At 43.5% G+C, this 25,198-nt stretch overlaps 1 protein-coding gene across 4 annotated transcripts in view; it reads right to left on the minus strand.

The window, feature by feature from the left end:
- The window catches only part of SHROOM2 (shroom family member 2), a 724,057-nt gene that overhangs the window by 408,079 nt on the left and 290,780 nt on the right, over positions 1-25,198 (minus strand). For all 4 annotated transcript variants that reach the window (XM_086934791.1, XM_086934790.1, XM_086934788.1 and 1 more), the window contains exon 2: positions 23,175-23,320. In XM_086934791.1, the coding sequence (XP_086790917.1) occupies positions 23,175-23,320 (146 nt within the window). The remainder of the gene's footprint in view (positions 1-23,174; positions 23,321-25,198) is intronic.

Below are 25,198 nucleotides of genomic sequence, written 5' to 3' on the forward strand. Positions count from 1 at the left end.
TCATACTCAGCATTGCTACCTTTGGTTGATTCTGAAACTGACATCAGTCAGCGCCTAAGCAGACAGTGGACTTTAAAGGCATTTTCATTATTGTACACAATTTGTCATACAGATACTGTGGCTAAAGGCTAGACTGTGCCAGTCCGAGCAGCCACGTTTGCCCAGTCGAGTTGGGTGATAAAAGGTAGAACTATTTTATCCTAGTTAGGTTTCAACACTAGTCGGCGTGGTGGAATTAGCATGTGTTGACAACATACTGCCTCTGGATGCATCAGTTTCCATGTTGAAATAGCCCTTCAGAACATCAATGTACATATATATGTATTTATAATCACGTTTCACTACGAGGCACTTAGCAATAAAGAACTTTGAAAAAAGATGCAGCGAGTGACATTCTTCTAAGCTATGGATGCCCTCTTGAAATACCTGCTCATTTGCAAACAATGTCTATGATATAAACATGAATTAGCATGAATGGTTAAGGAAAGTATTTTCCTGACATAACTGCCATATTTTGTCAGTCCAGATTGAAAGATATAAATATGTGCGTTTTTGTTTCATATAACAGACAAAACACTCCTCCATACCAAAGTCAGTCCATCCTCTTAGACCTTAGTCCATAAATTGTGAATTTTAACTCCATTTGGTAAAAACTCTCACTATGTTATATGCCAGAACAGAGCAGTCAACAACAAAATGGTGACTAGTTCATATTTCAAGTTGTCTGATGCTGCATTACATCCAGAGTGTGGCATTTTAATAGCCCTTGGTCAGATTGAAAGATGTAGCTGATGGATTTTTTTTTACAAACATAGAAAACCTATATTAATGTGACAGATGGTGAGACATCCCATAATTGTACAGAAGAGCACGTCCTGGTAGCCCATAGGAACCGCTGATTGGTGGACTACGTGGGATCCTTAGACTAAAAGATCATGGGACTTGAAGTTTTTGTTATGTTTGAAGTTGAAGCTGCTGGAGTATGGATAATAAAGAAAGTGGAGCATAATCCTCGCCTCCGCTTCCTTAATAGGATTGAAACTTTCGGTCATGATAACTAGGACATTTTTCATTGTGCCTTGTACGATCCATGAAATTACAACCCTGAAGATTTGGCAAACCCTCACTCAAGAGGGCCTGGCCTTCCTGCTGGTGACCTCTATTTGGTCTGCGGCAGTGTTATATATTTAATACAGAAGACTTCCAGCAAAAACTGCTTATGAAGACTGCATCCATGTGCAGTGGCGGCTGGCTTGTACCAAGGATGGTAAGCCACAAATAATAAAATTAATTCACTTACCTCTGCATATGACGTCCTTCTCCCTCCGGTGTCTTCCAAGAAGCTTCAGATGCAGAAAACTGCACTACCCAATCCTGGCCCTGCTTTTCCAGCATGAAAGCAGCAGCAGGTTTGGATAGATCAGGCTCTCCCAGTGCTCCTAAGAGGGCTAGAGGCCTGCGCTTTCTCTAACCCCTAAGACAGCTGAGTTAGAGAACTTTAAAATGCACATGTCTGGCTGGCCGTCCCAAGACGGCTGGCCAAACAGACATGCGCATTGTAAAGTGCACAGCTCTCTGCTGCTGCCACGCAGCAGAGCTGGCCCTTCCCCACCCTGACACTTAGTTCGGGACGTGGTGCTCGAAAACAAAACCGTAATAAACGTTTTTACTGTTTTATTTTTCAGCTCTGAGACTTGTGGGGTGAAGCTCCTCTGTTCAAATAGATGAGCAGCCCCGGTCCAAACTGCTCACTTAGGGTTGTCCGTTGCAGTAGACAAATAGCGTAGGGCAGTGAGCACAATGCAGAACAATGTAGGAGAGAGGTCTCCCTTCTCCTGGAACTATGGTATTCCAGAGGGGTGCCTATCTGCAACCTGAGGCCTTCAGCTAGGGCTGGCAGCCCGACAGGGTCGCAAAAAACCGACCAACTGCCAGTTTCCATAATATCACATTAAAGCAACAGCGACCCGTGCAGGTAAGAGCGGCGGCACCGGGTGGGGTACAGGATTTCGACAGACGAGAGAAAATTAATAATTAAATTTTCCCTGGTGGTCGTCTGTCGAATGCCCCTTCCATTCCCCAACACGGCCCCATTGCTCTTACCTGCATGGGCCGCGGCTGCATGGAAGGCCTCTTCCCACCCCATTTGTGAAGCCCGGTGTCTGCATGGGCAGCACTGCGGTAGCAAGGGCAAGTTTAACAGCCATATCACCACCAACAACAGCAGGGAAAACGTATGCAGCGCCTCCATGTGCAATGTTGGCTGCACTCCAAGGCAGTGCTCCCGGGCATAATACTACCGCCTGTGAATTCAGTTTATTCAGTCTGTAAAAAGAGAGGCTATCACCTTAAAACAACATCAATGTTAAACCAAATTACAGCAGCACTTACATAAACCTGGCAGCAGGCCCTGCCCCAATGTTGGCAGCCCCGCCAGACTTAACGGTGACAGCCATCTCAAGGGCTATGCTAATAGCACTCCCAGGAGCAGCATTGGCTGCAATAACCTTAACGTCAAATCGATAAATCACTCCTTTAGTACTGTCATTAATGCTGTTCTTGATCAGAATCACAGACATCTGTGTAATTCTACAATTCCCATAAGCACTACATTCACACAAAGCTGAAGGACATCTAACGCTTTAGTTTTTAAGATTCATGAAACTTTCCCTAGCAATAATGTCAAAAGTAGAGGGGAAACGAACAGGTCGGGACTGAGGAGCATCTGTAACCGGACATCTCGTTTTTTAAATGCACAGTTTTACAAATATTTTGCAGTTACAATTCCTTTAAAGTTTTACATACAAAATTCCTACCAATTAACAAAACTGAACTAAAAATCTGAAGTCCAATGTCCCAGCCTTTCAACTCTCTTCCTTTCACTATTTTGAAGACACACCAAATCAAGCTACACTAATTTCGTAGATGTTTTCAAATAATTCAACAGTGTAGAAAATATTGTATTAGTTGTAGTATTTTACAGACGAGAAAAGGCTTTGCAAATTTCCAAAAGTTGCACTTGTTTTCCAAGGCTTTCAAAATGGTAGAGAAAGGTCCTGATATTTGCGATTTAACGAAATTGGAATAACAACTGCCACACGACCTCCGTTGTCTTTATATCACGAATTATTTAACGAGGACCCTGCTCCTGTACAGAAATGTTATGTGACCCAAATTTCACGTTTAATCACCTCCCTGCTGCGTGTGGCATTTGTCTCGTATACCCTTTCCTCTGAATACCGTTGCATGTCCACTAAGAATAGTTAAGATTCCTGGCTGAAAGAAATTCCACCTTTTTGGAAACCTTGCAGGTTCCGCCTACAATTGAGCAATATCATCGTGCTCCAGAATGTGTTCATATTTCCCCACACATGGAGCCTAAACATCTGAATAAGGCTTGTAATTTGTCATAGCACATTTTTGGGTTATTTTTCACTGAGCGCCTGCGCTAAATGCGCATGTCAGGCTTCTGGCTGCTTGAACTGAAAGTGAGCAGTGTCCCTCAGGTTGACCTTTGTGCAGCCTCACAGACACTGTTCATGAGAGGCGAAAGGTGTAGTGGTGGGCCACCTAAGCCCCGGTGGACCGGCCGCTCCTACCAGAAATACAAGGGCAGCTCGTCCTTATGGACGTAGGTTGTTGTGGCTCCACTTATCCTGCTTTCTGTCAATATTTTATTTCAGTAATAGTGAATATTATTTACTACGGTAAGTAAACAATGCTTTTAAATATATGTTCTGTGCATGCTTGACGTTGAGAGCTTGTGTAAGTGAGAGAAAGAGATAGGTGTGAATGTGTGTTTGTACATGTGAATGTGTGTATGTGTGAGCATGCTTACGAGTGTGAAAATAAAAATTAAATGACATGTGATATCACTTCTGCTACCCCAGGCATTTTGGTGAATTGACATTCATGAGATTTAGGGCATTTTCCAGAAACATTTGTTATAAATGCATCAATTCCATTCAATAATAGTTGAGGTACCCATTTGAGCCCTCCATGCTAAAGGCAAGGCTTTGCCAGCAAGTAAATACCTGCTGGCAAATTGTAATGGTACAATCTGTTGGACTTGGTCCTTTTTTCAGGGTCATCCCTGAGCTTTTTGCCTTCCTCCTATATTGTTCCTGACCTGTTGTTGCCTATTTTATGACTCTGGGCACTTTACCACTGCTGATCACTGCTAAAGTGCATATGCTCTCCCTACTGAAAATTGATGTATGGATTTGTGATTCCTGGATTGGCTTGCTTGGTTTACTTGTCAGACCCTAGTACAGAGCCCTTGGAGTGCCCAGGGCTTGTAAACCAAATGCTGCTGTTGGGCTTCCAGCACTGGTTGTGCCACCCACAGAAGCAGCCTTGTAAAATGTGACTAAGGTCTGCCATTGCAGAGCCTGCGTGCAGTATGGAACTGTCATGCTGACTGGGCAAGTGCTTCCACTTGCCAATCCCTAAACCTTCCCTTTTCATCATATCAGACACCCCTATGGTAGGCCCAAGGGCAGGGTGCATTGTAAGTATAAGGTAGGAGAAGCCCTGATGTGTGTGGCATGTCCTAATAGTGAATTACAGCCATTTTCATTTTTCACTATTGCAAGGCTACCAGTTCTCCATAGGCCAGAATGGGCTGTTAGAATTATTACATTTTATAATCCTAACTGACTCAGAGAACGTGGTAGAAATTCGGGTTTAGTATGCCTAAACTCAGAATGATAAAATAAATCTTTTAGTAAAGTGGGTTTTAACATTCTATGTTTGCAAATACCACTTTTAGAAAGTAGGTATTTGATTGCCTAACCTTTCAAGCCTGCCTCTACGAGGTTGTGTATTCCTTTGTCTGGGTTTGTGAGTGACAGGACTGGGGGATTCCAGGAGGCAGGCTGGGGTAGCCCAGTGGTGAATAGAGAGATCTTCAGCTAGATGGGAGGGAGGAGTTTCACCTGGGACCTGAATAGGACTGTGCCTGCCCCCCACAGAGCTGGCTCCACCCCCTGTGGTGCGTCTGTTGACAGTCTTCCTTCTCTTCTTTCAGTGTGCAGGGCAGAGACATCAAAGTGCTCCAGGGCTGTACTTGCCTTCCAGAATGCTGGCTCCACCTTCTGTGGGGTGTCTGATGTTCCTCCCCTGCACTGTGAATGGAAAGGAGAAGTCTGGTAAACAGAGTGCTTCATAAATGGTTTTGACTGGGCACAGGCTCCTCTCCCCTCAGAGAACAAAGGATTTTGGGGTATAAATATTGGGACCTTGATCCCATGAAATTAGATCACTTTTGGACTTGCAAGACGAAACCTCTGCTGAGGAGAGGAACCTGAAGAAACTGAGGAGAGACTATTCCCAAGCTGAAGTGCTGCTTGGGGGATTGGCCTGCAGTGGTTGCCTGACTGCCAAAGAGAGGAGAAATAACTTTGTGGACTTTACTTTCAACCTGTGCAAAAGATCTCCAAGGGCTTGGAAGAGAGCTTGCCCCCTGATCGAAGTCCCAGGACCAGTGGACTTCACCAGCCTTTGTGAATTGCTGATGGAAACGCTGTTTCAGTAGCCACAGAAGCAGGGAGCAGTGACCGACTCTCACGACCGGCCCGGTGTCCTGTAGGCACCGCATCAAGCAACATTTGCCTACAACAACGCAAGCTCTGAGCTCACCGACTCCGCCCTGACGCCGTCACCGAGCAGTTGCCAACACTACGACTGGTGGACACCGCAACGTGCAACGCCTCGCACACCGACTCGTACTGGTCTGACCGATGCGGTCACTGCTGCTGACTCCGAGTCCCGTGAACGCACCGGAGTTGGGCACCGCCTCGCACGCTTCGCGACGCACCGCCTGACTTGCACCACTGTCCGGACTGATCGATGCCAGCTCCCGAACTCCGGCTATGTCGCCGCACCGCAAGCTACAAGCACTGCATCGAAGCACCGTCTCGCCCTGCAACGCTTTCTTTTCTGCACCGCGACGAACACCGGAACCGGCTCGCACATCCGTGCCGGCCGCCTCAAGTAAAGGGTACTGTGACTGAGTCTGTCGACATTTGAGTGGGCCCGTACGACGCGGTCCGCTGGATTTGTTAGACTCTGTGTTATTTCAATAACACTGTAGCCAGACCAGGCTACCGACTCGCATAGAACCTTGATTTAAGCCTTTTTCAACCAGAACTCTTGAATTCTAATAGTACTGTAGATTATTTTTGCTATAAAACTTGTGCGGTGTCCATTTGTAGAATTGTCACTGGGTTACTGTATGTGGTCACAAATGCTTAACTTACAACCCCTCTGAGATAAAGCCTTGCTGCTCGTGCCAAGCTACCAAGGGTGTGAGCAGGGGTTATTTTAGGAGTGTACTCCCCTTATCCTAACTAGAGGAGAGGGTCCCTATGTGTCACAAGTACCTACCTGTGCCAACCAGAGACCCCCAATTCTAACACAACCCTATATGCAGCACAGATATAACATCTTGGGAGCTATTTCAGCTCCGTAAGAGGCACCAATGGCACAAGACTAAATGCATCCTCGAAAAAGCCCTTTAAAACCCCAGGGATGTTTTATTGCAATCCCAGGTGGATGCAGATTTATTTCATACCACGTGACATTACTATCATATTTCTGACTGATTACTATAAAGTTGGTTTACATCCAGCGAGGCAGGCGGACCCCGCTTCAGCCAAGTCACTTAAGGGTAGGGCTGAAGTCCTTCATACACAACCCAACACTCTGGATCAACCTCTTGTAAAGATCTGGGTTTAAAGGCCATGCATGGATCCTGCAGTGAGCGTAAGGGGTTCAAATATTAACAGCGTTCTCACCCAATTCAGAAGTAGCATGTGCATGTATAGCAAAGTGTAAATACTCTCACCATCGTGCTTCTGGAATCTCCCCACACAGCAGGGTAATGAGGCCTAGCTGCCTGGTATGACCAGTGGTTAATTTGTAAAAAAAAATGTACGTGTCGGGGCTCTCATCAGGAGTCAGCTTCCACCATCCCATTTCTCCTATTAGTGCTGCCTAAAACAGAACCAACTACTAACCATGAAAGTGGGGAGAGGGTGTGGCATAATGGCTAGAGCTGTCGTCTTCGGAGCTGGGGCACCAGGTTGAGTCTGGCATCAGCTCAGCATCCTGCAATTCTGAGCAAATCATGTAATCTCCCCCTGCCTGAAAAACATGAATGTGTCCTTAACTGGTGCTCATGAAAAGCGCTGGTGCTGATGATTACGTGCCGGTGCTGAACACCGGAAACCACCGACTCAATTAAGCACTGAGTATGACACCATCCTTTGTGGATGTCAAAAGCTCTAGAATTAAACCAAATGGGGCAGGAAGTATCAAGCAGCAGCTTACAGATGAGTCATATACACGCAACCTCCACTTCCACTTTGGACAGAGGACTTCTGTGGAGATCCAAGCGCCCAATCTCTTAGGCGTTATCTGGGTTACTTCCCTAGGCTGAATTCAGCATCAACAAAAAAGTTAATGGGATTGGATAATCACTTAAATCACGGGTATGGGCTGCAGAAGCATGATTGGGCATTGACAGGCGATATCCTTCGGGATCAATTTCGCGCTATATAAAACTTTATAAATAAATAAATAAAATACATTGATCTGTGTATCTAAAAATAAAAGTGCACAGGCTCGAACGCAGATAGCCAGAGCTGCTGTTGCAGTTACATCACTACGCTTCCGACTAAACAAAATGGGAGCTTTTTGTGCTTCCTATGTAGTATCAATGCCAGTGACGGAAAGGGACATAGGTTAGTAACTTCGAATGTACCGCGCTGCACAGCAATGACAAACATGTATTGCAGGATGGTTTTTATAGTCTATTTGGTTTTTTTTAAAAAGAGAGACTGGTGAAACATAATATGGCGCTTCCGGTGTTGACCTAGGTACAGGTGTTGACCTAGGTACATTCTAAACAGCCTTCCACCACCACAGTTTAATTTTCTAATAAATACGAGGGTCTGGGTAACTAATTTCAGACTTCACACGGAAGGGTAATAATGCTGTGTGCATGCAATCTGTGTTGGATGTGGTCCTTTCTTGTCACTAAAAGCCAACAGTATTTATTGGAGCAGTGGAACCTTCCACATATAGGAGGTCCTGAGGAATAACCCAGGGATCAAGCCTTTCATCTGGGCTGCTCCACACCTACACACTCTTCCGGCATTTGGGGGTGCAATCCATTTCAGTGGAAATCTTAAACATATTTCTGGTAAGGCACTGAATGATGAGGGCTCTTCCTTCAAATGAGGAAAAAAATCATTATTTTGATGTTAATATGGCCACAGCCAAAATGGAGTAATTTGTATTGAGTTTTAGTATTGAGTCTTCTCGTGATCTTCTTGCTTAGCCAATATTCAATTGATGTCTACTAGAAATATTTCAGACTCACCCTTGCATGACTCAATCATTTGGTTTTTTTAACTGAAGATTAATTCAAATTACAATAATAATCAATCATTTCATTTTTCTCTAGATTTGACTAAATCCTGAAAATGTGAATGCTCTATTCATGTCTATACACAGAGAAGAGAGGTAGAGTGGGATTCTTTGATGTGTAGATTGGTCTCATAATACGTAAATCAAAATCGTGACCTACGGAATTGTACTTTTCTTGAAACTCTGCATTCTTTTCTGAAATCGAAATAGGTACCACCTATGTTTGGAGTGCTATGCTCAGGCGTGCAGAACAGCTTATACAAACCTGGATGAACTCCTCTCCTTCAACACTGGACTATAAAAGGTAGCTGTTCTTCCTATGAATCGCATGTACTGTCCCTAATGCCTATAGTGGGAATCAGGGTAAATTCTCCTAAAACTATGCAAAATCTGTAGTTTAATTTAATCTGGTGTTTCAAGAATTTCTCTTTATTTTCTACACCATGCAATGCCTTTACCACGATCACTATTATCTTCATTGATTTTTTCCATCTTATCTTGCAAGGTGGGACCCTTTGGCATGTCTGTTACCACCATGTGGTAGTTTTAGGGTCTTGATGACTGGTGTGCTACAGAGGAAGGTTACGTCTCAAATGTACTTCTCTTTGTAAAGCGCTCTGATATCTGCAAGGATCTTGTCCGCGCTATATAAAACTTTCAAAATAAATAAATAAATGGCCAGAGTCATAAAAAGATAAACAAAGACCCAAATGTCCCAAAGAAAGTTCCAAATATTATAAATGCATGAGATGCATCTCGGTGATGTTGACAAACACATTCAATATCCTCTGCACATTTCATAAGTCCTATTAGATAAACTTTTTGGGCTACATGGAGAGGATCACCACTAAAAACCAACAGGGAGCCTGATTCCACCAGAATACTCACACGATTTTCAAGTAACTAAGAAAGAGGCAGGTCCTCCGGCGTTTAAGGTCCAAGACGTAACCTATGTGAAACTAAAGGCTGAGGACTAACCACTAGATAAACTTGAAAAATTAACTTTTGCAAAGTGAGGTGTTTATACTAGTTGTTAACGAGGCTGGGCCCATAAAAGGCTAGCAGCAGAACAAAACCTAATAGGGTTTTAGTCCTGCATCCGATTGGAGTCAAACCATCTTTCCGAATGGTCCTTCTAGATAATTTACTGGACATATCCACTCTCTGAAGTGGCGAGGCACCGCACTTCATAATATTCCTAAATAAATTAATCATTTGAAAGAGAAGTAAGGCAAACAACGATTCTGTGTGTCCTGTCATTTGTAAATGTGGACGTTCCTAATACGATGACCAAAATGCCATACTGCATTGAGAAACAAAGCCAACAGATGCGGTGTTGTGAACCAGCGGCACTCGTGTGCTAAAGAGAGTGCGTGCAATGGTGAATTTTGTACCTGGGATAATCTCAGGAACCAAGAACCGAGTTTTAGGAACATATATGCTTAGCTAACGCAAGACAATTTAGTACCCTTAGTAAGCTAAACTTTTGTTTCTCTGACATTTTTTCTACATGGATAAAGCATGTGTAGCTCCCCCTATATGATACATATCCCATAAAATGGAAGGAAGTGGGTTTGATTAATTGTAAGAGCTTATTTTATATATTTGGTGAAAGCATAACAAAATCCATTCAAATCCAATTTAAATCAATACACCCCCAAGTGATGTTGCCATGAGTGAGCCAAAAGAGAGTTCAGTTTGTGGTGTACATTATAAAGGTAATCAGCATCATATACAGTATCCACTACTGTATGTTATAATAATAGAGCATGTTACTGAGCAGTTCTGTAATGATATAGAGGAAAGAGGCAGTAGGTAATAGAACTATGAGGTTACTTGCCATATACTATTCGTCTTGAAATATTTTATTATTTACAATGGCCCTTTAACCCACTTTTAAAGTGCACCTCACCACACAGTGGAGTTGGCGGGTGCCTCGTGTATTTAGTAAGTAAACATTCATCACTACCTGGCTGATGTTTTTATGAAGCTGGCTAAAAAAAAGTCTGCATGTTTCAACGTGTCTTGCCTTCTGCAAATGAAAGTTTATTTCAGTGTACTAGAGGCAGGGATGTGTACACATAACATAGCTGGGAGTAACCTCAGAAGTATTTTTATTTTGAAACTCACCCACAACGCTTTCTCAATAGCCGTCTTGTCTCTTCTCTTATTTCCCACTCTACGTCAACCCACTCTGTGGCACTCTTCTCTATGACACTCCACACCACTGCACGTCACTCTACTCCACAACACTCAACTCTATTGACATTTTATTCCACTCAGTTCTACTCCATACCTCTCTACGACACTCCACTCCATTCTACTTCACTTGATGTCTCTCCACTCCAATCAATGCCCAACAACGCTACAACACACCACTCTACTGTTCTCTAGGAAACTCCACTCTACTCCATTCTATGGCATGCCACTCAACTCTATGCCTCTCCACACCACTCTACGACCCTCCACTCCATGACCCTCCACAACAGTCTACTCCTCGACCTTGTTCTCTACGACAATGGATGCCATTTATGACTCTACATTGCTTTACTCCACTCTACAACACTTTACTCTCCTCTATGTTACACCACTCAAAGCCCTTCCACTGTATGACACTCTTCGCCCCACTACTTCATGCCCCTCCATTCCATGACACTCTCCACTCTATGACACTCCACAAGAATCCTCTCTATGCCACTCCTCTCTAGAATATGCTATGCCACTCCACTCTACGCCACTGTCCTCTACGCCACAAACGTTTAGATATGCTGGACAGCAGCCACGCTGGTGTACAACATGGCTAAAATACATTGGCAAAGCCAATAGCACTTGCGTAGGCAAGACCTATTGATTTTACCAATGTTTGATTTAATCTCTTGCCATTGCTTAAAGGGTCTATCTGTTAACATCACAATTCTGTTCATGTTTCCATTAGATGATGGAGCAGAAAGTAGTCCTTTTGATACATTACGATTCGATGTGTAGAGAACAACATTTTAATTGGAAGTTTATGTTTCTTTTTTAGGAAGAGTATGACATCATAAAGAGACAGCGCTTTGCTTTCCAATTATCACCCCTATGCATTAATTTCTTTTACTCTGCTGTCATGAAAACATGTTGTTAGATTTGCAGTTTTTTTTTTTTCAAAGTAAAGATTTACAAGCTCATAGGCTTTTTTGCATACTACAAAAAAGAAAAGGCTCTATGTTGAAATTAAATACTGTGCAATATTTCACTGTATGGGCCATTTACGCTCACCACTTACAATGCAAAGTTCCTCTTCTGGCTCATTTCAGCAAATCTATTCTTACAGGGTACAGTTTACTCCACTAAAGCAGTCTGTTCAGCAAAAAGGCCCTACACCCAGCTTCCATAATGTTGAGGTACAAAACATTTCTTTGTTGGGGGAATATCTTTGTGATCAGTTGGCGGTAACACCCAGGAAGCCGTTCAACTATTACCAAACACTTCGCCTAACAAAAAGCCCAAACCTATTTGCATTGTAAATGCTAGTATTATTTCTTGCTGCACTCTCTGAGGCAAGATCAATAAGGGCTTGAGAGGATACCAGTTTTACACTGTGGGAGCGCACAGCAACATGCCCATCGCATACAGATTAGCAGATGGCGGCTAGGCATGAAATGCATTGACATGGGAGGGTTTGTGACGTCACAAGTCGCCGATTATAGTCACTTTATATTGACAGGCAAGTTGTTGTGTTGTCATTACTAACTTTCAAAAGAAAATGAATTCTAAGAGTTTATTCATATGTATGTGTCGATGTATACAGTGGCGTAGCAAGACCTTTGGCCGCCCGAGGCGGCCCCCGAGTTTGCTGCCCCGTGACAGCTGTATCTGTGAGAGCTGTGGGATTGGGGGTGCTCGGGAATCTGTGACTGCCGTAGGTGAGAGCGTGTGCGGTGCTGGCGAATACACAACGGCCGCAGTTAAGGACCCCGACCACCCCTTTCCTTTGCTACGCACTGGATATATACCTAGATCCAGCCTAGCTAGGAAGCAAGTCCTTTTTTTTATATTTCAAATCATTTTTATTATTTTCCAGAGAAAAGGTACATTCACTTTACAGTTAAGAGTTCCAGGAGGTCTTTAGATGTCATTACGGAAATACATATAAGTTTAACTGGTGTTACAAACATTGCAAATTGCTGTTTTAAGCTAGTCCCTCTGGAGCCCTCTATGTTATCTGTCGAGGGTAAACTAGGGATAGAGTAGTGTAGGAATAAAATAGAAGAAAGGAGAGAAAGTGAGCAAGAAGTGATGCTTCGCTCTAAGCCTAGTCTGGATTGGTGTCAGCGTATGGGTGGTTGCTCTGCCGGAGGGAGCCCTGATGGATTCAGGGTGGGTCATATGCTTCGAGGAAGATGTCCAGTGATTTCCGCATCCCACTAGATGGTGGTTTCCAGGGTGAGTTTTGCAGGGCAGTGCTATCTGCTCCTCTGAGGTATGTCACAGAGTTAAACCAGCACCTATGTGATGTTTTAATGGTATCTTTCCAGTTGGCCAGGACCAACTTGACTGCTGCGGTCAGAAGAAGTTCTAGGACGTCTCTGTCTGGTTGTCTGAGGAGATTTGCGGTTATGAAAGCTGTGGTGAGGGAGGAGAAAGCCGGGGTTAGTGTGCATCCCAATGCATTTTTTATGAAATCAAAGATTTCTTCCCAGAACCTTTTAAGTTTGTGGCTGTAGTATATAAGGTGTGCTAGATCCCCTTTCTCTTTGGCACAGTTCCAGCATAGGTTGTCAACTCTGAGTCCTAGTGAGGCCAACCGGGCGGGTGTCCGGAAGGTTTTGTGGAGAAGCCAGTATTTTGTTTGTGACAGTGCTGCTGTAATTTTGTAGCGTGATGGCGAAGACCAAAGGAGAGCTAGCTCCAGCTCGGTGGGTGGGGTCTCAGTCTGCTTTACCCAATAGTTAGTCGTTTTGTCATTGAGTTTGGTGAACTTTGGGCGTAGTAGCTTATATAGGTGTGATACCTGATGGCCTATTTTATTGAGGTTACCAGTGTATTGTATAATTGAGGGGCTGACTGGCGAGAGTTTGGCTTTTGAAAGGGCTGTCTTGATTTTTAAAAAGTTGTAGAATTCTAATGTCGGGAGGTTGTGCTTCCTCCTAAGTGTTTCAAAAGTATAGGGTTGTTTAGCCGTATATGTGGGGTGGGGCTTTATTTGTAGAGCACATTCTCCCAACTGAATCATTTCAGTTTCCAATGCGGTCATTTAAGGAATATAAAGTGCCCAGGTTCACACAGTTTGGCTAAGAGGAGAAAGCTGAGGCACTGAAACAAGTTTTCTTGGTTACAATTTGTCAATTAGATAATGGACTTTATTTTGTCCTGTGTTTAGCTTTATGCAAAGGCACACACTGCTTTGGGCAGCCTTGACTTTCTAGAACTAAAGTTAGTACCCTTGTTAGAAATATATATGAATCCTTCATATTTCTTTTGAAGTACACAAAAACTAAGCTGATGTACAATGAATAACCGAACCATCTTGGGGAAATGCTTCCTTTTAGAAGAATTTAAATGAAAAAGTACAAAAGCGTGTAAAGGTGATTCCAGCGTGTGTGTATATTGACACAGTCTCACCTTAATAACAATATTTTTCTTTAACATCGCATAATCTGAACAAAATATAAATGGCCGACTAACGAACGAATTATTAAAACACAGGAAACGATAAATCCACCTAACACATTATTAGGTTGGGTGGCAACAAAGGCAGGGACAATAAGTCGGGTAAACAATAAAGATAATGAAAGGCTCCCGAAATATCCAGACTGTCAACAGTGAAACTGAAACGACACTTGAAACTCTTCCAGTGCAATGCTCTTGGGGGCCTGGCTAATTGCAAAACAGATGACATTACAGACCAGCGGGCACCAGAGAAAATGTCTGCTGGAGTTCACCTGGAGAGGCAGCTCCTGGGCCTTTCTTCTAGCACGGCAATGGCAGCGACGCCCTCACCCAAGGCTGTCCCAGGTGGGAGCCTGCACGGCCTGTGCCTCACCACGGCCCTATCAAGGAGAAGAGGGCGTGCTTGCGAAATCACATCTCTTGATTGTAATTGTAATGCATTTATATAGCGCTTACTACTGAGCGGTACCACAACGAACATAACAAACGGTCTTAGCATTTAAAAATAAGGACCTTCAATCTATTTGAAATGCAAAGTAAAATACTAAGTGTCAGCCCTACCCAGAAAACCAAGCTATCAATATGCAGCAGGTGCCGTGGCACTGTGGCCCAATGTTGAGATAAGCCCTCTGAGCTCCAAATTATCAGAGTTTTAATCACCCAAAAGTAGTTTGTGGGGACCATGTTTTTCTTGCTTGCATTAGGGTCCCCTGCACCCTTGCTATGCCACCGACATTGTCACATGTCGGAAAAGAAGCGTTTACGAAAGAAACGCAGTGGAGGCCACGCAGTAGGCCTCGAGCCTTCACTGGCGCGTGCTGCGTAGTTTAAAGGCATCATGGGCGGCCATCTGCCAAGGAAATGTTTGCACGCGCTGTGGTGAGCCCAGAGCACGCGGCTCCTGCCCGCGCACACAGCGCAGGTTGAGCCCGTTTGGCGCGAAGAGCCGGCATGAAACTATGTAAACTTGGCGACGCAAAGAGCCAATTATGAGGAGCCGGCGAGCGACGCTTTGTCTTCTGACCGAAACCAGTTCCGACTCAGAGGAAAAACAATGACATCCCTAACTGGTCTGCGCCACGGTCAGACTGGATTGTGAAACGTTTATTGTGAGAGGAGATTTTACCCTATTAATGTGCTTACTCCGTTCACATCATGTGACTGAAAGTTTGAGCCAGATGCGTACTTAAGTATTCAAAGTGTGCCTCACGTTGGATACAGTCATTTGAAAACTACGTCCAGGTACTGCTATATGTTAACAGTTTTGACAACTGCACTTCCGGAACGCTTCCTTTTGGTTATTTTTTTTACAGCTTCCTTCAACTTCAAGTAATGGTGCACTGTCACTGCAGCAAATTCATCCATTGTATTTATTTTACTTGCGTTATTAATATAGAGTGGAAATGTTTTTTACTAATACACCAAGTAAAGCAAAGGGCACACCTGGGAGTAGTTTGCTTAAAGGGAGAGAATGTTTTATTTGCCACAGTGTTTTATAAGGACAGGTTGGTAATGAGTCGCCAGTGTTCTAAAATGCAGGACACAGCTGTGATACCCGGTAGACTCGCGAGTGCTTGAAATTTGCGTCCCCGTGTTGATTTTTGTTGGTTTTGAAACTTCCTTGCTAATTCGGAAGAGGATACGTGTGTCTAGTATCAGTGGCCATGGGAGCAGCCTTGCGTGAAAAGATGGTGCCACTGTCCAAGGTATTTTCTGACCTACAGGAGAGAGCGTTTAGTCTGACTGAAAAGATAAGTCTTGAGCTAAAGTCGTAAGAGGTACACAGAGGCGGCTTCCTCCTAGGGACTTTTTTTTAACCCCTTCGGCGCTTATGACGGAACCGTTCCGTCACGCGCCTCGGGTGAGCTGTGCTAGCGACGGAACGGTTCCGTCACGGTCCGCTCGACGCTGATTTCGCGCCTGCGCGGCGCGTTCTATTGAGCAGGCACGTTTGTGACGGAACCGTTCCGTCACTAGCACAGCTCACCCGAGGCGCGTGACGGAGCGGTTCCGTCACAAGCGCAGGTGAGCCGTGCGACCCCCCCACCACCTAGCACTGCGGCAGAATTGCCGCCGCAGTGAAGGGGTTAAAAAAAGGGACTTGGAAAGGGTAAGCTGTTTAATTGCACCTGGTAAATAAGGACTCTGAGGTGTGCGATATTGACCAGGTGCGCTAAATAGCTCCCATTCAGAGTCTTCCTTTGAAAAGTGAGGAATAAGACACAGAACTGGGGTACTACAGAAGGAATTTTCAATTTATTGGCATTTACTGCTTGTTTTTTACGGGTATATTTGTAGCAGGGTTGACTTGCCATAAGGTGTCAGAGAAAACTGTGGGGTGCAATGTTTATTGCAAATTTTGGAATTCTGATCTCTGGCCAAAAATCATGCCATTCTTTTTTTCTGTTCCATTAAGGAATAGCAAATCTAACGATGTTTTGAGGAGGGGTGGGAACAAAAGGACTGTGAAGAGCGATCATTCTTTCCAGTTTTGAACTTTCTAAGATGAGGAGCAGAAAGGAAATACAGGGTTGAGAGACGAGATCAGAGGCACAGAGAAGGGATAAAAGGCACAGTGGTATGAGGCAGAGGAACAAAAGCAAAACCGAGAATGACACAAAGAGGTGAGACAGAGCTGTATAAAGCAACAGCTCCAATAAATTGCGTTCCTTGTTCACCTGCCTCCAAGCTCGGCTCACTCTTTCCACTTCTGCCTCCCTGCTCCTCAATCTACCTTCCTTGCCACTAATGTCTGCCTGGCCCTCCATGGTTTCCACATCGTCTTCCACAGCCACTAAGAAGACTGAGTTAGCAAGCAATGGGCACAAAACCTGCTGAGAATGGGGAGGCATGAGCACAGGACTTCACAGTGGGACACCCCCTGCTTTCCTTTGCCCTGGGACAACCATAGTGCCTCAATACACTTAAGCAACTGTTGTAGTGCACTGAAAATACACTTGGTCAGTAATGCTGTTTTGGCAGAGAACACACATAACTCCAAATTAGATATGCACACATCAATAGACACATACAAAAACGCTAATACAAATTCTCACTCACATCCAAGGCACATTTTCCTCCTCAATTCACACACACAGACAAACGTTCTGCAAAAAATGTCTATAAGCAGATGACACATGCAAACACCCACAGACCAACCAAAAGAATGATTAGCAGAGTCTCAAATACATTTTTAAACAGAAAAGCTGAAACATGTATTGCGACCCCCAGAATATGCTCTCATATTATTGAGGAATATTCAAATCGACCTTAAAGAACAAGGGCAGGCAGTGCTTTTCCTTCTGTTGGACTTGTCGTCCACCTTTGAAATAATGGGTCCCACAATCATATTTGGTATACTAGAGGTTAGGGTTGATATTATATCCACAGCCCTACTGTCAGTACAATTATTATTGGGAAGTTGGGCCCAAAAGATCAAACCCTGGGAACTTCGATCTACGGACCGCCCCTTTATTGGCTACCTCCCACATGGATTCTCAATCACAAGCGCATTGTTGTATCCAATATATAACTGTTATAATGAGGTAGTTAAAACAAACCGAATGCGAAACAAGTTCATAACTAACAGTCAGTATGCACATGAATGCAACAAAACTGTCATCCTCTGAATGGTGTCAAGGCAAAGTTGGTAGATGTGATAACAAGGAATTTGAACCTCTATGCTTTCAATAGTAAAGCACAATTTTGCCCTTCACAAGGCCAAAAATAAAAGACTATAATCTTTCTGACTTTGGAAGTCTCATGAGAAACAAGAGAACAATAGAACACACTGTTTGGCTATTGCCGCCAACTAGTCAGGCAGAGAGAACACTACGAACCAGCTATACATTGTTAAAAAGTATGCAGAGTTGGCACTGTAAGACCAGGATATCAGGAAAGAGGGGAAGGTTTGGGCCTTTGAACTTTTAAGAGGCATATTTCAGTGGAGGCTGACAGTCAGGTGTGATCTCCGGTTACTCTCTGGGCCTGTGTTGTGAGTCTATCAGTATTGTAGCCACTCCTGCTGTGTCAGACTGCCCCTATCAGAAAGAACAGGGCAGAGGAAAGAGCATTTCAGAGAAGCTGCCAGCTACAGCCCGAATTTCAAAGAAACAGGCACAAAATTCCATTTGAGTCTGAATTTGGATTATAAAAGTGTGAGCATGAGTCCCACACTGTGTTCAACAGCCCTGTTCACCAGGGGAGAAGATCACCAAGACTTCTAGCTGCAGGAACCATAACTAGGGAACAAGATCTACTAGTATTTCAGCGCAGGGTGAAGGACCATCCCCCAGGAAGTCAAGACCACCGGCCCTGAGTGTGGAGCACCAGCATTCTGCCTGCCAAGACGAGTTGATCTTGTGATATGGAGGAGAGCTGATTTAATGGATCACGGCAAAGAGGAATAACATCATAATTAACTGAAAAAATTCCATTTAGTGATGTTGAGCAATTTATTTATTAGTTCCAAATCCTATATTCAAGGAGCGATTCTTTAAAGTCAGAATCACTTATATTCAATAGAACCAGCTAACACGTGTTTCGCCCCCTCTGGCATGCAAGCCTGGGGCCTTTTCAAAGTTTTGCCACAGGAACCCAAGCAGACCGCAGATACGACGTGCCCGACAAGGCAGCCTATACACAAATCCTGAAATGATTTACAGCCACTTTGAATGTTAGACATTGCGTGACTACTCTTACTATACCGGCGTCGTATGCCTTGAAAAAGCCCCACGTGTTGGCAGGTTCATTTAAATATAAGTGATTCTGACTTTAAAGAATCGCTCTTTGAATATGGGATTTGGAACTAATAAATGAATTACTCAACATCACAAAATGGAACTTTCCGATTAATTATGATTTTATTCTTCTTTGCTTTGATTCACTAAATCACTTCATGATATGAACGGGTGAGGGATTCCCCATTCTCCAAGGCAAAGCATCCATAGATATATCATCCATAAACTAGGATCCACCAACAGAAAGGATCATACACCCCGCCAACTTCTGTGCGATATGGCGGAGAGCACCTGGATGGAGCAAGGCCCAGTAAGGATCCTCCAGTGGGATCCTGGTGAGCAAAGTGTGAGATGACTGGTCTGGTCGGGACTGATGCATGGATTAAGTCAGCGACCCCAGTGTGCTAGGGTGGGCCACTGTGAAGTAAGGGCAGTTACTCTTTGCAGAGCCAGTGGGCAAACCCTGTATGCCAGCAGGGAGCTCACATGAAGTAAGGACCATTGGCGTTGTGCGGAGGAAGTTATTGTCGACCCCTGTGTGCCAGGTCACATTAGGAACAGAGCAACTGCCGATTGTAAGGACCCACGAAAAAGGTTGTTCAGCACTGACGTGGGCCGCTCTGAGACGGAGGGGGCTTGACGTGTCATTGAGGAAAGACTTCTCGCTGAACCTCAGCCTTGGGAGACCAGAGCCCACAGAGAGACACACCACGGTCCTCCCACACTCACCAGCTGCCATGCGGTCAAGTGTTTGAGATCAGCAGACATGTAGGGGACTCTCAAGAACTTAGAACGTAGCACTGCGGAAGTTGACTCCTAAGGCTAAACTTAGACTTTTCTGCATTGGACTAGTGTGGGCTGCCCCTATAAGTCACCTCCAGTATCTAATTGGATATAACCAGTCTTACTAGAAAGGGACAGAGGGACTCAACAACACCCTCCCCAGAATCAACCAAGAGACACTTTGATTATTATTTAGTTTTTTTCCTCTAAGCTTTGTGTGGTTTTTTTAAAATGCGACTTTTTCATACAAACTGGTACTTGACTGGACAGTCACCTTATTGCTGTTACGGTTTGCACTTTGAGTCTTGTGCCTCTGTATGAACTGCTCCACCCATGCTACCACTGAGAGTCAAGTATTAAAAGAGGTAGTACTTGGTCCAGTTACTCATGATCCACAGTAGGCCAAGCCACAAGAAAACAGGAGCAACAGGCCACGCTAGTCCCTGTGCAGGGGCACAGAACCCCCTTCTTGTCCCAAGACCCTCTGAAAGGAGTTCTGACACAGTCTTAAACATATATTGCAAATTCTAGTTATATGAGTCATGTGAGTAATCACAGTCTGTCATCACTACTATCTGAACTTATATGAGGAATCACTTGTGCACAATCTGTAAAATTATTTTGCCTTGAGAACGTCCCAGCTAGGGCTTTGTTTGTGTTCATGACCCAATAAACACATTTTACTTGCAAACTGTGGAGGAGGACCTGTATTCCTTTTTACAGATAGGGACTGACTGCCACTGTGCAGCAGACTTGCCAGAGCTTTATATCTTCTTAAATAACAGGTATTCCTTTGAGGACATAAATTAAAAAAACACATTCACCCGAAAAAACTAACACATCATCTATAGGTTGCAGAACCTGGGAACAAGTACGTGATTTGTATTTCTTAAAGACAATAAGCCAATTTTCAGATATGCTGTCAACTCACATTATACCGTTGCAATTACCACTACCTTTAAGAGATGTTGTTTTAGACAGTTGTTCCATCCAAGTGACTGGAGCTATATTCTCAGACATGGTACTGTAGATGCGATTGTCTCAGTACAGAATGTGTTACTGCACTACCAGTCGTCAGCATACGGGTGAGGCTGCAGCACCTGGGAAAGTGGCGTGCTACTGCCGAGGGTTATGGGGCTTTGTGTTTACCTGTAATACTAGATCATCAAAGAAAGCTCATAACCCACTCAAAGACTCTACCTTTAATTCTCCGGAGGCTACTCAGACATTACATGGCCATCATGTCATCAGTTGTATCAAAAGGTCGTCACTGCATGTCCTTTTATCTAATAATGGTTAACACTCATCAGTAGAACCGGCCATGGACGTTCAGTGCTTTCCGCCTTCAGCCAACATTACACTTTATTAAAATAGTTATTAGGTGCAACCCACTTTACAAACAGTATTCAAATACCATCTGATTTCCATCTTACAAGCGTGCAAGCTTAAGAACAAACATCAGCACATAGGTGAGAATTTGGTTTCAAGGCTCCACTGATATGGTTTTCTGCAGAGTCACATGTGCTGTCAGCTGGGCCCAATTTTCTATTCTTTCAATTTGTGTTCATGAGAGTAATATCTCACAGCAAGGTATTCGTCTTTCCTTAATTCTTAGAACAGTCACGGTTGAGACAAAGAAACAGGGCTTTGGGGATAGATTGTTTTTACTTGCCCAGCTTGTAGAAAGGGTTGAAGCACACCTTAAAATGATTATTTAGTTTGGTTGCCTGGTGGCTCTTGTGGCTGTGTGCTGATAATTTGCATATAACAAAACTGAGAAATCTCAGCTGTAGATATAACACGATTACATGCAAAACAGAAAATGTATAGTTCAGCTGTTGATCTCCCAACTCAAGGCAGTATGTGCGACATCAAAGAGTTTAAATACCTATATTCTAAGAGGAGTGCTCGGTCTCGAAGACCCGCGTTAAGAAAATAACTCTAAAAGGATTGTCTTTGCTTAGGGGTAGATCACAAGTGCGATCAGAGAACTTTGTTGCGAACCCCTAAAAGGCTATGTTGTTGCAGATGCATGTTTCTACTTAGTCTCGCAACTTGTCTCCACCAGTACTGACCGCAATTGCCCCAGGACATTTCCTCTCATGTGGTGCCATTTCCACTTCTCGCTCTGTTGGTTGCACACTCATTCCCTCAGCATGTTTCAATACGCCCAGAATGCATGTCACACTCTACTCTCCATGTTACTGCATACACCAACCCACATTTTCTGTCTTTCTTTTTGACCCTGGTCATTCGATCTTCCCTTTCTCTTTCTTTCTCACACTCACCCGTTGCTCCCTCCTCCCTCCATATTCGCTCCTTCCCTTTTTTATATTTTATTCAAAGGGACCCTTCCTTTCTCTTACTACGCAATCAAGCCTTCACTACTGCCCTTAGTCAAATTCTTCAGTCACACTTTCCGTTAACCATTACCAAGATGCTGCTTTCCTGCTGCTGCCACCATCTTGACTGCTTTGTGATCACTCCAGCTACTAGCTGTGAGGTCCAATTTTTGCACCCCATGGCACCTAAAACATGAGGTCCCATGAACCCACTGCTACCTCATTCTCACTGTCCACCTCTAGTGATTTCAGTGGCAAGTAATGAAACAGGTAAAGATACCTTGCAGACTAATAAACATGGTCTTAAATCCAACTAAAGAGTACTGCTTACAGGTACATAGCACCTATCAGGTGAATTATCCTTGCACCTTAATGTCACCAATTTCCGGTATCGTTTTAAAGAATCGAGTGTGGTAATTTGATGAATTTTTACACAATTTCTTTTCTAATAGTACAGGGAGACACTATCACCCTTACACTGATGGCCCAACATCAGTGTCTTAGCTGCTTTGCTGTTAGGGCCATAAAAAAAGTCGTCCATCAAAAGCAAACCACTTTCCTTCCTGGCTACATCTGCTTGGCAGAATTTGCTATTTCAATGTCTTGTTGCAGTCGTGATACAGCATCTTCTGTACATCATAGGACATTCGAATAGATGTTCATAGATCTGCCTGAGTGTCTAAGTCCTGGGTTGCGAATGAAAATGGTTAACATGAGTTCAAAGGCAGGCTGTGAAACCAGGCAATATTAAACCGCACAGTATTTACCATGAATCAAAAGTACATCATCATGCACGAGCAATAGAAAAGTTGGTATGGTGAAGCACAGCTTAGTATAAATATGTATGCCAAATTGTACAATAACATTGACCCACTATCCAAATATGGGAGGTATTGAAAGCTAAATCAGAGATCAGGTCTGTCCCAAATATACAGATAACAAAAACCATTAAAGAGTCCAGTAGATGTAGGTCCCCTCTTGTGTTGTAACTCTCTTTGCTCAGAACCAAGAAGCTGCTTAATTTGCAAAAAAGTTGGGTGAAAACATGAAGAAACCCATTGCTCACAGCCAAGTGCTAAACATATGGCATACATTGTATTCAAACAAAAAAGCACAATCAACACTCATCTGCCGAGGTGAGTATTCACTCCATTGTCCCGACTGATTTCATTAGGATGGTGATTGTCCGCTTGTGTGCAGTGACAATGCTATAGCCACATCTTACCTTTTCACAATCATCTTCAACGTCCTGTGTGAGCCCTTCACTAGGCAGATGGCCTCCTGCCTCATTCCGGTGAGTTCCACGTCATTAATGCTGATGATCTCATCCCCTGCCAGCAACTTCCCTGCAGCTTTACTCCCATCTTCAATCTGCAGAAGCAAAGAACATCACGGGTTAGTCGCTGAGTCGGATCACAGCAACAACTCTAGATCACTCCTTTGTGTATCATCACTGCACTAGGTGGTGTAAATTGAAGAATTATAAACAATTTCCCTTCAAAACGTTTTCCCTCCAAACAACACATTCCCTACTTTCTTCCTGTACATTCACTGACCTCATAAATTAATTTGATTTTTATTTTGTATGTTTTTGTGACGAGAGTGTAATTACAAATACAAAAATAAATGGATAAACAGACATATGGCAATCATTTAGCGGATCAATCAAATTACATGTTGGTCAATACACTAAATAATAATATTCCGTTTTTTTTTTTTTAACTTTCCTAACCTTTCTTCTCTGCCCCCCCTAAATTTTCCTATCTGAGCTGTGATGTAATAAATTCATCCATAGGGTCCCAAACTTGTCTCAGTTTCTTATGCTGTGTATTAGTCCCTATGATGGTCATCTCCATACCAGTGATATCTAGAACTTGATACCACCATAACTTAACAGTCAGGGCCATCTGTGGGCTAGTAATAATCTGCCTAGGACGATCACCACCATTACTAACCCAGAATTATGCGAGAGAGCCGCCTGAGCTCATCTAAACAAACAATTGTCGGACGAATATTAATCAGCTTGCTAATTTCTCAGAAAACCTTGGTCCAATAAGTTTGGATTGCCCTACAGTCAATAAAAATATGGGTAGTGTCCTTGTCAAGAAATCGAAAGCAATTAGAATCGCGTCCGCACCACCATTTCTGTAATCCTTTGGTAGAATATTCGATGTTCTGAATGAGTTTATAATGATGGACTTTTAGCCGATTAAGGTTTATATACTTGTGACAATTAGAGATGCTGGAAATTAATTCTTCACTAGTAAATAGGCTGAGATGGCGTATCCAATTCAAAAGTCCCGCCATCAGCCAAGTGTTTTAAATGACTGTCCTGATCGTCCATTAGGAGCTGATAAACACAGCGGAAAATGCCTTCACCAACAGTGAATGTAAATACATCCAAAATAGGCATACGCGAAAGTGAATCCATTACCTCTGTGGTTGATTTCTTGCACACACAAAAAAACATGTTTACAAGTACTTAAAGAACCCAGTGTTGGGTATTGAGAATTGAGGGGAGAGGACAATAAAGAATTTAAATATAAACTATTGTCGAAAAGCTGGCCAGTGCTGTGTAGCCGCGTGCCAGACCATGGATTCACAAAGACGTGAGAGAAACTAGGTAGACCCGGGTTGAGCCAAAGTGATGCACAAACGAAGAGGGGCAGGGCAGTTAACAACTGTTAATTCCACATGCATGCTTACTTCAAATAGGAATAAGCAAAAAGCACAATTTAGAGTTGTGCCACGGAATTCTTGTTAAGCAGAATCTTGATATAATTTACAACATAAATCTTTCACTATACTTTCTGCGAGGGCAGTGGTGCATCCATAAAGCAAGGGTGTGAAGCTAAAGGCTGAACGCTTAAAGCAACATGTCCTACAAGCCAAACGTTAAAAACAATTAGAATCTGTGAAAAAGGGATCCTTAGTAAAAACGATGAGGGTTTCACTTAACATGTCTTTATTACGAAAGCTACAAGTACAAAATATACCCTCCTGATTAGAGAAGAGATTAGCCCCAAGGAGGGTGCAGTTGAGGATGCACGGCTGTTCTCCTTTAATTCCCTTGCCCTGCTAAACTCTTTTTTTCTTCTCACTCCCCATTTTAGTCGCACTCTCCAATGACACAACCCCCTCAGTTTTAAACGTCCCTGCATTGGAGCACCTTATTCACTTTCCTGGAAGCGACTGATGCAGACATGCGTGTGTGTGTCTGGCGCCACACAACAAAACGCAGAGCAGACT

The sequence above is a fragment of the Lissotriton vulgaris genome, chromosome 8 (assembly GCF_964263255.1).
Source record: "Lissotriton vulgaris chromosome 8, aLisVul1.2, whole genome shotgun sequence".
Classification (NCBI taxonomy): Eukaryota; Metazoa; Chordata; class Amphibia; order Caudata; family Salamandridae; genus Lissotriton; species Lissotriton vulgaris.